Source organism: Momordica charantia (genome assembly GCF_013281855.1).
Source record: "Momordica charantia cultivar OHB3-1 chromosome 8 unlocalized genomic scaffold, Mcharantia_2.0 BLBB01000008.1, whole genome shotgun sequence".
NCBI classification, from domain to species: domain Eukaryota; kingdom Viridiplantae; phylum Streptophyta; class Magnoliopsida; order Cucurbitales; family Cucurbitaceae; genus Momordica; species Momordica charantia.
The window spans coordinates 9,277,664-9,290,557 of record NW_028275166.1 but is presented as its reverse complement, the minus strand read 5'-3'; the positions used below and the strand labels follow the sequence as shown (position 1 = coordinate 9,290,557).

Sequence of the window (12,894 nt, the reverse complement as noted above, 5' to 3'; positions counted from 1 at the left end):
TCGCGATATGATGATGTCACCATGGTCAGAATAACAAGTTTTATAGAATCGGGTCATATCTCATTGGCGCCACCAAATTTATATCATCCTTGCGACTATCCCTTTATTAATCATATATTACAATGGACAATTGGTTAAATTTTAATGGGTACCATTTTAATAGGTCTCTATATTTAGCAAAGTGTAAATTATAAAGATTTAACCCATTTGTGTAAATAGGTTCTGTAAATGGTCTACTTATCCCTTTGGAATAGCATTTGGCTATCTTAAAAATCTAATGGGTCTTGGAAATTGGGCTTTTGAGAATTGATTGGGCTGAAACTTTTTAAAATTTTATTTTTTAAATAAATATTAAAAAGAGAACATAAATATTGGGGCGGAGTGGGGACTGGGTTGGCAGACCCTCACCCAACCCTGCTCGATCCACGTGGGGTCATCCCTGATAAAAACATTACTAAATGAATTATAGATGCGTTAGCGAGTAATATTTTGAGTGATTTTAAATATTTTAAAATTAATTTTTTAATTTGAAAAACATAATCTAGAAAGTGATTTGGACAATAACACATGTCAAGATGACTCTCGAACACATTCAATAAATAGACAAAAATGTGTCCAACCTTTTGATTTCTTTGCCATCTATGAAAACGGATTTCTTTACCATCAAGTTTACATGTAATTATAAACTCTAGTACTTTACCTTTCCTCTTTTTCACCTCCATGAAAAGTAAGGTGTTTTGTATATTAATCTACAAATAATACTCGGCTTTCGGAAGATAAATATTTAACAACTCATTATTATTTATTAAATATTTCTATTTTTACATTTATTCCTCTTAGTTATCAAACATTTAATGACAGAAAACACAAGATTTTCCTCGAAATTCTACCAGATCGCGGAGGAGCCAAGTACTTTTGGGAAGGCCGGCAACGACGTAATAGTTTTGGTGTTTTCTTTAATGTGTGTTTCCCCATGGAAAAAGACCAATTTGGAATCGCATCACGAATAGCATTGGGAAACCCACTTTCCTATTAAGCCACAAAGTCAAAGTTTGAAGAACTGTCTTCTTCAATCTTCACACACCACAAATTCAACTCAATTCAATTCTTCAATACCCCATGGATCTTATTGCTCATCCTCCATCCCCAGTCGACATAATTGAAGTCTGTAGAGTAACTCCTTCTCCTTGTTCTTCACCCGAGCAACAATCACTTACTCCCCACTCTCTTCCTCTCACTTTTTTCGACCTCCTGTGGCTCAGATTTCATCCTATTCAACGCCTTTTCTTCTACCAAGATACTGCGATCTCATCTCTTGACGCCATTCTCCCAAAGCTCAAAACCTCCCTCTCTCTCGCTCTCCGCCGCTATCTTCCTCTCGCCGGGAACCTCCTTTGGCCCCCCCACTCCGTCGTCCCCACCGTCGAGTTCGTCGAGGGGGATGGGGTCTTGCTGACGGTGGCTGAGTCCGACGCCCACTTTCGCCATCTTTCGGGGTATGGGTTTCGTGGAGTTACGGAATATCATCCTCTTGTCCCTCAGTTGCCGGTTTCTCATGACCGTGCTGCGGTGATTGCTCTCCAAGTAACTCTGTTCCCTAATAGTGGGTTTTCCATTGGAATGACTAACCACCATGCTGTTCTTGATGGAAGAACTGCAACTTCCTTCGTCAAGTTATGGGCTCGTATTTGCAAGCTTCATGTTGCGGGAGGGTTGTATGATCTGACAACTGAGCCGATGCCATTCTATAATAGGTCGGTTCACAACTACATTGAACTCAAAAGATTAAACTATGATATATGATATGATCCTTTCAATATTTGGCTACATTATTGTTCACACTGCAAATAGATATTTTAATTTTTAATTATGATTTTTTTGTTTGTTTTGAATTTTAATTTACAAATTCTTATATGTAGTTTTTTTAAAAGAAATTGCAAAAACGATGTCTAAATTATAGAGATTGTTACAAGGAATCCTAGAACTGTGTGATTGTTATAATTGAATGAATTTTTTAAATTTTTATATAAAATTTGAATACTATGGTAATTAAGGATTAAAAGTTTTGGTTTTACAATAAGTGTTTTTGTTAACATCTCGACTTCGAGTAAACAAAAAATAGATGTAAAAAAAAAAAAGGTTTGATTGTTACAAATTTTCCGTTTTCTTTTCCTTCATTTTTCCTTTATTTTTATTTATTTATTTATTATTATTATTATTTCAATTTCTGTCTTGCAATGCTTCTACTAAACTTATCTTATCTTCCCTCTCGTTGTACTTTTCGCCCATTCCCTCTATCTTTTCCACTATTCTCAAAGACACATTTTTCAGTTTTAACCGAATTTCAAACCCAAAAAATAAATGAATAACAATATATAAAATAGTTAATTATCACGCCACAGCTTTTAATTTTTTTTTAATTTTTATAATATTTGACTCCTTGAGAGTAAGGATCAAACCTTGTCTTTATCACCGTTGAAAAATTGACCATTCATCTCATTTAAAATGTTTGTTTTAAGCATTTTTCTCTCTTAATTATCAAATATTTAATAGCGGTAAGGATAAAATTTCTCCCGCCCAGATATTTTCAATATTTTTTTAAATTATTCTAACAGCAGTCAAATTTGAAAACAAATCTCATTACACAGGATTGAAGATCCAAGGGGCATCGCAGAAATTTATGCCAATGTATGGCTGAAGGACAAGGGACCCAACAACAGGAGCTTGAACCTCCACTTACCCAACACTCCACAGGGCTTAATCCGATGCAGTCTCCACCTCACACGCCAACACTTGCAAAATCTGAAGCAATCTGTTCTGAACAATAAGAACAACCAACACAGCAAAAATTCTGATCATCATTCTCACATATCTTCATTTGCACTGGCAACTGCTTACATTTGTGTGTGCACAGCCAAATCTGAGGCCTTAACAGAGGGCAAATTAGTGTTTGCTTTCGTGGCTGATGCTAGATTTCGTCTGAAACCGCCAATGCCTTCAAATTACTTTGGCAATTGCTTGTCGGGTCGTGCCATTTTTATTGAAAGGAGTGAGCTTTTGGGAGAAAATGGAATGGTTGTGGCTAGTGAGGCGATATCAGAGGGCATTAAGGGTTTGGAAGAAGGAGCTCTAAATGGGGTGGAAAATTGGTGCTCGATGATGGCCACAGCAACTGTTGATGGTGATGATTTTGGAGGAAATTATAAACCAATTTCGGTTGCTGGGTCTCCAAGGTTTGAAGTTTATAGTGCTGATTTTGGGTGGGGGAGGCCGATAAAGGTGGAATTGGTGTCGGCTGAGTCGTCGGAAACTATTGCTCTGAGTGAGAGTAGAGATGGCGATGGTGGGATGGAGATTGGAGTTGTGAAGAACAAGGATGAAATTGAAAATTTTGTTGCTCTATTTTCCAAGGGGCTTGAATGCCTTTGAGCTATTCTCAATTCTTGATTCGCTTTACAACTTAACTTACAGGTATGTTTGTTATTCTCATTTCTGATTTGTTCAATCTCATTTTGAGTAGATTTTTATTTTTCTCTTTTTTAATAAATAGAAACAAGAAATGTTGTTCCGTTGATAATTGTTTTTTGTTTTTTTGTTCGTGTTATTATTAAAAAAAAGAAGGGAGGCATTTGATAATTGCTTCTTGCTTCTCACTCTCAACACTTTCAAATTAAAACAAAAAGTAAATTTTTTATATGAAAATTAAATTCCTTGTTAATTTGAGATCAAACCGTGCTTTAACCCTAGATGTTTAGTCAATTGCTGAGCATAAACGCATTTTGACATAATAGGATGAACGAATGAGTCGGAACATGAATAACGTAGTGATTCAAGTAGTCGAGAGTATGAGATTACTAACCGAAAGACTCATCAATTGAGATGGTTTTTAGCCCTCCCGGCGAAGGAATGCATCCAAAGTGTTATGTCTCATTGGTCCTCTCATGCATTATGATATTTATCTTATATATATATATTTTTAAATATTTACTACAAATCTGGATAATTATTCTTTTGTTTATTGTTAGGGTTATCATTAGAAAAGGGGAGAGACATATTTGGTAATTGTTTCTTGCTCATCATTCTCTACCATTTCAAATTAAAAAAAAAGGTAAATTTTTTATATGAAAATTAAAGTTGGACCCCTGTTATTTTGAGATCATATCTATTACTCAGAGTTTTCCTCGATTTGGTACCATTTTTGGGGCCCGCACTGAAACAGTGCTTTTAACCCTAGATGTCCAATCAACTGCTCCACATAAACGCATTTCGACATTAGTAGGATGAACATATGAATGAGTCAGAACATTGATAACATAGTGGTTTGAGCCAATCGTGAGTACTACAAGTCACACTCCATCTTTCTTTCCAACGAGGCACATTTCCCTTTTAATTTAGAAGACAGGCATTGCATTCAAAAGACATGATTCTTAATATGTCTCCAGATAGAGCCCTTATTAGGACGACTAGCTAGTGAGTGGTTCTTTCGGGTGAGAAGCAGGCATCTCTTGCAATGCAAGTTGCATTGTTTATCACTATACAAAAAGCAAAAGATTCGCGAATCGAAGTTGAAAATAACATCTAAATTACTTGAAAAAACAAAGCGCGACAAAAAAGTGTCCAAATGGCCTTTAACGTTCAAGAAGTCTCCAAAGGCCTAAAAAGTCTCAAAATGTACTTTTGAAGACATGTATATAAGTAACTGAAACCATCAAAAGTACTTTAGGCCACCTAAAGGTGTCCGACACCCCAAATTGGTGATTGTGATTTATCGTCACAAACAAAATAGGAGTGGAAGTGGTAAAACTTGAAACAAGTATGCTAAAGAATTTTGTTCTAGCACTTCAATTTCATCAGGGGATAGATTGTACTGCAACTTCTTGGGCTCCACGAATAGGATCAAAAAGAGAGTAGAGTTGCTGAAAGAATAAACAGAGATGTACAAATCAATAAGAAGATACCAAGCTTATGCAGTGAATGAAGGCCTTCAATCCTCAAAATGTAGAAGATACCAAGCTCGAATTGGACTGCACTGACTCTCTTGCAGAATTTCAAGAACTCTGGCCCGGGAATGTGTGCCTGTCATACAATTCCATGTAAACAAGATATGAAATTTAATTTGCATTAGTCCAAGCGTAGAAAGGAAATTTGACTAACTATCAAATTGTATACAATCATGTATTTGCACAAAAAGATCTAAAAACCAACCACCACCCAGAAAATGATACTATACATGGAAGGGTACAAATTTTGGACTACAATATTTGGACTCACCAAGAAAAAAACAGGAGCAAAGGTGATCGAGAAGTGATGTATCGGCAGCGAGAACAGTGGCAACGGCGGGGTATAGAAATCGACATCGACGTGCAATGTGGCAGTGGGTGAGCATCAGCAGGCAGGCTGTGAACAACGACGGGGGAGAGGTCCCCGTCGCCCGAATCCAGAGTACTAATAGGTTTGTGTATCCGTTGACAAACTTTATTGACAGTAAAACAAATATCAAGGCGAGAAAATGTGAGATATTGAAGTACCCCAGCCATTTATCTTTACAACTTAGCATCTGCACTAAAGAACACACATCAAATACGGAAGATGTCACCTTGAGTTCAATAGGAGTGAGGTATGGTTTGACATTATCCAAGCTAAGATCATCACCCAAGTAACCAATCTCAAATTCAAGAAAATAATAAAATATCAGAGACTAAAACAAATATTTATCATTCTTTTACTAGTCAACTGTATGAATGCAATATTACGAAGTCAAGTTTTCTGGTACTCACAAAACTGAACTAGTGGCCTTGATTTATCTAACCCATTTTCCTGAAACTGATTCTGATTTCATAAAATTCCGGAATTGCCTCCCCTGTTCAATTCGATCCTCTACCAAAATGAATTCCCCAATCTTCTTATTCCTTCGGCTCGTTTGTTTTCCCCTTCTCCTTCTCCGAGTCGTCGTTTTCGGGGATTTCTACACAGCCTGCAGCAATAACTTCAACTGCGGCGAAACCACCGCCGTCGGGTTCCCGTTCTGGGGCGGCGGCCGCCCGCCCAACTGCGGCCATCCGGCGCTGAAATTGACCTGCGAGGGAGGCAACACCACCATAGATTTAATGGAAGTCAAATACCAAATCCTGAAATTCAGCGCCGATTCCCAAATTCTCACCATCGCCAGAGCCGATTACATGGACGGCCTCTGCCCTAACAAATTCGTCAACACCACTCTCGATTACAATCTCTTCGATTCAATTCCCGGCTATCGGAACATCACGTTGATCTATTGCTCTTCTCCGATTGAACAAGTCGCCGGACAATTTAGCTGTACTGAATATAACTTCGGCATAATTCAAGTGGACACCGCCGCCGGCCCTGGGCTCTGCAATGCGAGCGTGATTACGCCGGTCAATTTGGATTCTGTGGCGACGGTGAGCGCTCTTGTGAACTCTACGGAGATTTTAAACGCCATTAAAGAGGGGTTCGAGGTGCGATTGAAGGAGGACGGCGGCGGATGTAGAGTTTGTGAGGCGTCGGAGGGTGTTTGCGGTTACGACCTCGGTTCGAATCGGACGACTTGCTTCTGTCGTGGCGGTGGTAATGGTGGTGTAAGAAGTTGCCGGAATATGCCGGCCGGCGAAGGTCCGGCGTCTTCTCCGGGTACGTAGCCCTAATTTCGTATCTTTGATTTGGTCCCTCTCTGCGGATTTTGCACGTCTTGACTTTTCATCTTCGACTTCTTCTCATTAAATATTCCGCCCAAAAATGAAAAAAAGGAAAATGGGAGGCTTTTTTCTTAATTATTTTTTTGGAGTCCAAAATCATTTGAATCATTTTTAGTTTACATCCCAAATAACTTATTTGGGGTTTTAGTTCTTTCTTTCTTTTTTTCTAAACGAGCATAATCATACTGATTTGGGTTAAAAGTTCCAACTAGAAAAAAATCTATTAAAATAGGAAAAATGTGTTAATTACAGCTACGCTCATCTTAGCAGCCTTAAACTATTGAAATTCGTAATGGATAGTTAATCACTTAATAATTTTACATATTATATTTTTATGATTAAACTAGTAAATTTTAAGAACTAAAGGATGTTTTGAAACTCCAACGACCAAATTGAAACAAAAAAAAAAGTATAATCAACTTGAAAATTTAATGGATTGAAATAATGTGAAAAATTATGAACAAAAATGATACTTACCTCTCTATTGGTGAGTAATTAAGTAAGAATCTCTAGTTTGACTAATCAACCTAGCCATAGCAAATTAAGGTAAAGAAAAAAAATTAGTTTTTTTTTTTTGAAAGAAGAAAAAAATGTAGTTGACCACCATTTTTGATAAATAGGGGAGAGTAATATAAAAAAGAAAGAGAGAAGCCAGATTTTCTATTTATCTTAAAATTACTATCAAAAAATTTTAATGGTAATCATTAGGATTAGGAAGATCGTTGCCTTGTAAGTTGTAAGACACTGAATTTAGGGCTAAAAGAAATGAGAAATTAGGCGAATTGCTAATTGGAAAATTAAATCAATATTTTTTTTCTTCAAACAAAGATTAAATCAATATTTGTTTTAGGGAAAAAATAAATCAATATTATAGTTTATTTTATTGTGTAAAAATAGGATGGATTTGGTTGGTGAAGAAAAATGTAACCTTTCAAGTTTCAATTTCAAGTACAAAGTGGACCAATTTTTAATGGTTGGAATTTTCTCTTGGTTGGATGACATGTCCCTTTCAAATATATATATATATATATATATGTATGTATGTATATGTATATATATATTTTTTCTCTATTTATTTATTTATTTATTATACATATATTTATTTATTTTTATCCATTTATGTATTATTATTATTATTATTTGAAAAAATAAATTACTTACAAGATACCTTTTAATAGAACCTTGATCCGATGGGTTTAAATTTTTATCTCTTTTTTTCTTAATTAAATTATAAAAGTAAAATTTGGACCATTAGATAGAACCTTACGTAAGAATATTTAAATTAGATAGACTTTGGCAAATGAATATTATAAAATTATATTTTCATAAAACAACAATATAACACGAATAAACAAAAAAAAAAAAGGAAAAGTATTAGTTTGCCATTAAAAAATTATTTCATGAATTTGTCGTCTTCTTCTTATTATTATTTTTTCCTTCTAGAACTTGTAAGTATCTTATTTCAAAATTTTATATATTTTTTAGTCAAAAGTTATTTAATTGTGAAGGTCTTTTAAAACCTTTACAAGAACTAGAAACAACCATAAACTTAATTTAATAAATAAAATTGTATCCTTAATTAAAAACATTAGGTAGTTGTTGTGTATAAAAATTAACAAATTTATTTATTATATTTTAAGCTCGTTAAATTAAAAAAAGAGTAATTAAAATTTTCAAACAAATATAATTTTGGATTAGATTTTATAACATATTATTAATTTTATTAACTTAGATTATTGATAAAAAATTTATAAATATAAATCTGATGTCATAGAAATAGCAATTGTTGTACTAATAGATTTATTAAAAAGAAAAAAAAATTAAAACATCGTTTGTTAGTATGAAAATATATTTAGTAGCAAGCTTTCAATTTCAAATTTATCTTTTATCTTTTAGAGTGACAATGCTTTTCATTTATGAGTTAAAAACAAAAACAACGATTTTATTTAAATTTTGAACTAAGTATATTTGTTCTCTCTCTTTTTCAAGTACACCTTTATTCTCTATTATGAATAAACATATTTATATTTTTCTTCAAAGCTCATATATGTATTTTCACTATATTCTTTAAAATCACATACTTCCCTTAAAAAGGTTAAATTATGTTTCTAGTTCCAAATTCCTACCTATAATTTAAATTTAGTATTTAATTTGGTCTAAATTTTTTTAAGAACATAATATTACAAATATGGGGATGAAGATTTATGAGAAATGTTATTAATGCCTTCGTATATCAATACTTCATTATTATATGGGGAATGATATCATACATGTGTATCAATCATAGTTGTCCTAGTATATTTTATTTGTTCTTCGTTGTTGACTATTAATATTGATGGGATTCCATCTCAAAATCAATTGGCAATGAGAAGAGTAGTTCATGTCTATTATAAACCATTGTAAGGTCCCTTTTCCAATGTGGATCCTTAACGTCAACAACCTCATCTTCTTCGAGACATAATAGAATCACTATTCTAGAATTGAATTGAAACTTTGTAAAGCTTATGGACTAAAAAGGCACACCAACATCAAAGTTTAGGAACTAAAGTTGTAATTTAAGCTTGAATGTTTTATGGTATATGATGTTGCTACTTCTAGATGGTTTGATTTCCCTACACACTTTACATGAGAAAACGCATGGTCTTGTGGTTTCCTCTACTTGTTCATCATTATATATATCCATAAGATTCTCTGGCTTTCAACTTTAATTCTTCATTCCTTCTTTTAGAGTTTACTTTTTGCCACTGCATTTTCACTTTAGATTTATGCTTATATGAGTTTCAACTGACAAGTTTTGATCTTGTGCCATAGGTGGGAATGAATCTAAGAAAACACACCTCGTAGTAGGTATGAATTATGAGTTAGATAAATGTACGTTGGCGTTACATCACTTGGAAGGGCTGAGAATTGAAAGTGATGTACTCGTTTGTTTTGTCTCCAGGTCTTTCTATAGGAGGGGCAGCTGTATTAGGCCTATTCTTAGGATGCTGTGTCTTCTCTATTACACAACGAAAGAAGAAACATGTCCTGAAGTTGAAAACCAAAGATCTTCCTTCGCCTCCTTCAAGTGCAGGCATTCCGACTCCCTCGACATTTCTCTCTCACAGTATTCCTTCCTATCCTTATTCAAGATCCAATCCCGAGAAAGGGAGCTCCTACTTTGGAGCTCAAGTCTTTACTTATGCAGAACTTGAGGAAGCAACTAACAATTTTGACCGTTCAAGGGAGCTTGGAGATGGAGGTTATGGTACCGTTTACTCTGGTAAGGACTTAAATGTTATGGTTTAAATCCATTTTAGTTACAGAACTTTCAAAATTATTCTATTTTTGGATTAACAAATCTAAACATTTGACAACTACTTATATTTTTTGTTTCTCATTTTTTCGAAACATTTTCAAAATTGTACAGAAATTTCGGATCCAAAACGAAAACAAGTTTCTTGTTTCTTGTTCCCGTTTCAAATTTCTTCCAACATAAATTAAGATTTTGTTTCACCGTTCTTGAATCTATGGGTGTTGGGAGCCATGCAATTCTGTTTTATTTATTAAAAAATAAGAAACAGAAGCAAGAAACGAAATGTTACCAAACAAGCTTTAAACTTTCGAAATTCCTATTTTAGTCCTTAAATTTTCAATTTTGTTCCTGAACTCTCGAAGTATCTATTTTACCCTCGAAATTTTTAAAAACTAACCATTTTGGTCCTTACCTTTATTTACTTTTAACATATTGATAATGATTATATGGCTCTAAGTATGTGTTAATGTGAGCATATATTCAAACCACATCCGATAGGGGAAGTGGAGAACAAGTGACAAAATAATACAGCAATGACTAAAATAGATATTATGGATGTTTAGAAACTAGAATGGTTAAACACACCTTTTGAAAGTTTAGGGACCAAAATGGGATTTAAGCCGAGTTGTATTGTTTATTTACAAACTGTTCCTAAGAGCTCTAGATTAGATTGAATGCTTCATGGCATTTTTTACCTAAAATATTTGTTTGATTGTTAATCAGGAACACTCAAGGATGGGCGGATAGTTGCAGTAAAGCGCCTATATGAAAACAACTGCAAACGCGTGGAGCAGTTCATGAATGAAGTGGAGATTCTATCACGACTGCATCACCCAAACCTTGTTAAGCTTTACGGATGCACATCAAGACATAGTCAGGGACTCCTTCTAGTATATGAGTACATTCCTAATGGAACAGTGGCGGATCATCTGCATGGAAACCGAGCTAATTCAGGTTTGCTCAGTTGGTCCGTTCGGCTGAAGATCGCTATCGAGACTGCTAATGCACTTGCTTACCTCCATCGCAACGATATCATTCATCGCGACGTCAAAACCAATAACATTCTCCTAGATCACAACTTCAAAGTGAAAGTGGCTGATTTCGGCCTATCGCGGTTATTTCCTGTCGATGTAACTCATGTTTCAACTGCTCCTCAGGGGACACCAGGCTATGTTGATCCTGAATATTATCAGTGCTACCAACTTACAGATAAAAGCGATGTGTATAGCTTTGGAGTAGTTTTGGTTGAGCTTATATCGTCGCTGCAAGCAGTGGACATCAACAGGAAGAGAAACGATATAAATTTGTCGAATATGGCTATCGATAGAATTCAAAATCATGCTTTAGGTGAATTAGTAGATTCAGAACTTGGGTTTGAGAGGGACTATGCAGTAAGGTCCATGATAACATCAGTGGCAGAGTTGGCTTTTCGATGCCTTCAACAGGCACGGGATCTACGGCCTTCGATGGATGACGTGCTGGAAGTTCTGAGAGAAGTGGAGAATGAAGAACTGGCTGCTCGTAAAGCAGAAGTGTTGGATATAGGGTCTGATAATGTAAGGCTTTTAAGGAATACATCATCTCTGCTTTCACCAGATTCCGAACCTGTGACAGATAAATGGGTTAGAAACTCTATTATACCTTGATCTAGAAGTTCATTCTTTTTCAATCTTATTTGCTTCAGCTGAAATTACCGTATATTTCTCTGTGATATAGATAATATGAAGTATGCTTAGTTTTACTATATTTTCCCTATGAGTTACCTTTTTCATTGTTGGTTATAAATGAGAAAGACATCTCTTGTCTTAGCAATGAATATAGGCAGAGAAGTGAAAGTTAGGCAGAGTTCATACTGTTGCTAGGCAACTAAGACCCATATATTCATTTCATTTTTAGTTTTCTACTTTCTGATTTCCTCCCAATTTCTTTGATATGTTTTTCCCCTTTTACAAAAACACATTTTCATTCTTGATCAAATTTCAAAAACAGAAATAAATTATTATTTTCTTTTTATGATAACCGGGAGTCTAGGCACCCACACCCGTCTTAAGGCCAAGATCTGGAGACAATAAGAATTTTTTATATTAAACTCACTGGAAGGTTCGTACTTGACATCTCTAAACCAGTATGACCAAAAGATCCCAAAAGCCTTGCCAACTGAGCTGTCCCTTGGGGCATGACAGAAACTAAAATACTGGAAAAGAAACAAAATGGTTATCAAATGGGGATAATCTGAGTGATATTGTGATTGTATGTACTCGTTGTCTAGTTATTGAGTACGTACTTGACTATTTAGTAGTACTTCGTGTTTCGGTGTCCAAGTTATTTTCTTTGGTTTATATGTCTGCCTAGCCAATCCGGTGATGATAAAGCATTAATGTATCATAAGCTCACCTCTTCTTTAATTGAACAGACGAAGGTCTTGAACAGAACAGCTTAATGCAATCAATATCAGATCAGCAACAGTTCTGAGATCCAGAAAATGGCGACGACAAGTTTTCGCTTACTCGTTGTACAGTGTTCTACCACCCCTCGATGGGGAAATAAAGTTTTATCGCTATGAAGATGAATCGGAGATACTGAAAGGCTGTTTCCAAAGGTAAATTAGTTCATTTGCATTTTTCATATACCTGTAAATGATGAGATAGATTTCTGTTGGTTCTTAGATTTGCACATTCATATTTTTACCATGAGTCAGATGATAGAAAATTAGAGTTGTAAATGTTGTGTTGAGATTACTTTTGACATATAGCTTGAGATTATGTAGACTCTTAGGTTTTTGTTTGAACTATAAATATTACAAAGGCATTTTGATCAGTATATTCCATATGGTTCCTTAGTGTACTGAACTTTCTTTGTAAATTTTCATGTTAATAAAAAACAAGG

At 34.8% G+C, this 12,894-nt stretch overlaps 2 protein-coding genes and 1 long non-coding RNA gene across 5 annotated transcripts; 2 read left to right on the top strand and 1 right to left on the bottom strand.

Moving 5' to 3' along the window:
- The first annotated feature begins 1,007 nt into the window (after window positions 1–1,007).
- On the top strand, window positions 1,008–3,591 carry LOC111016937 (phenolic glucoside malonyltransferase 2). The gene is made up of 2 exons (XM_022292533.2): window positions 1,008–1,754; window positions 2,649–3,591. The coding sequence occupies exons 1-2, from the start codon at window positions 1,120–1,122 to the stop codon at window positions 3,427–3,429; spliced, it is 1,416 nt and encodes a 471-aa protein (XP_022148225.2). The 5' UTR covers window positions 1,008–1,119; the 3' UTR covers window positions 3,430–3,591.
- A 974-nt stretch (window positions 3,592–4,565) lies between these two features.
- LOC111016974 (uncharacterized) lies at window positions 4,566–6,294 on the bottom strand. Of its 3 annotated transcripts, none has more exons than XR_015793120.1 (4): window positions 6,161–6,294; window positions 5,778–6,076; window positions 5,272–5,665; window positions 4,566–5,076 (listed from the first exon to the last, which is right to left on the bottom strand). It is a non-coding gene; the product is annotated as an uncharacterized LOC111016974 (long non-coding RNA). The 3 variants fall into 3 exon arrangements; XR_015793122.1 differs by having other exon boundaries at window positions 5,272–5,562; XR_015793121.1 differs by having other exon boundaries at window positions 5,272–5,557.
- On the top strand, window positions 5,659–12,894 carry LOC111016973 (LEAF RUST 10 DISEASE-RESISTANCE LOCUS RECEPTOR-LIKE PROTEIN KINASE-like 1.3). The gene is made up of 5 exons (XM_022292588.2): window positions 5,659–6,648; window positions 9,525–9,560; window positions 9,655–9,975; window positions 10,732–11,630; window positions 12,422–12,894. The coding sequence occupies exons 1-5, from the start codon at window positions 5,742–5,744 to the stop codon at window positions 12,446–12,448; spliced, it is 2,190 nt and encodes a 729-aa protein (XP_022148280.1). The 5' UTR covers window positions 5,659–5,741; the 3' UTR covers window positions 12,449–12,894.

Coding starts and splice junctions, on each gene's coding strand:
- LOC111016973 (XM_022292588.2), top strand. CDS start 5,742: ATGCAATATTACGAAGTCAAGTTTTCTGGTACTCACAAAACTGAACTA. Junction 9,976..10,731: donor TTATGGTACCGTTTACTCTG/GTAAGGACTTAA, acceptor ATTGTTAATCAG/GAACACTCAAGGATGGGCGG. Junction 11,631..12,421: donor AACCTGTGACAGATAAATGG/GTTAGAAACTCT, acceptor TTAATTGAACAG/ACGAAGGTCTTGAACAGAAC.
- LOC111016937 (XM_022292533.2), top strand. CDS start 1,120: ATGGATCTTATTGCTCATCCTCCATCCCCAGTCGACATAATTGAAGTC. Junction 1,755..2,648: donor CCGATGCCATTCTATAATAG/GTCGGTTCACAA, acceptor CTCATTACACAG/GATTGAAGATCCAAGGGGCA.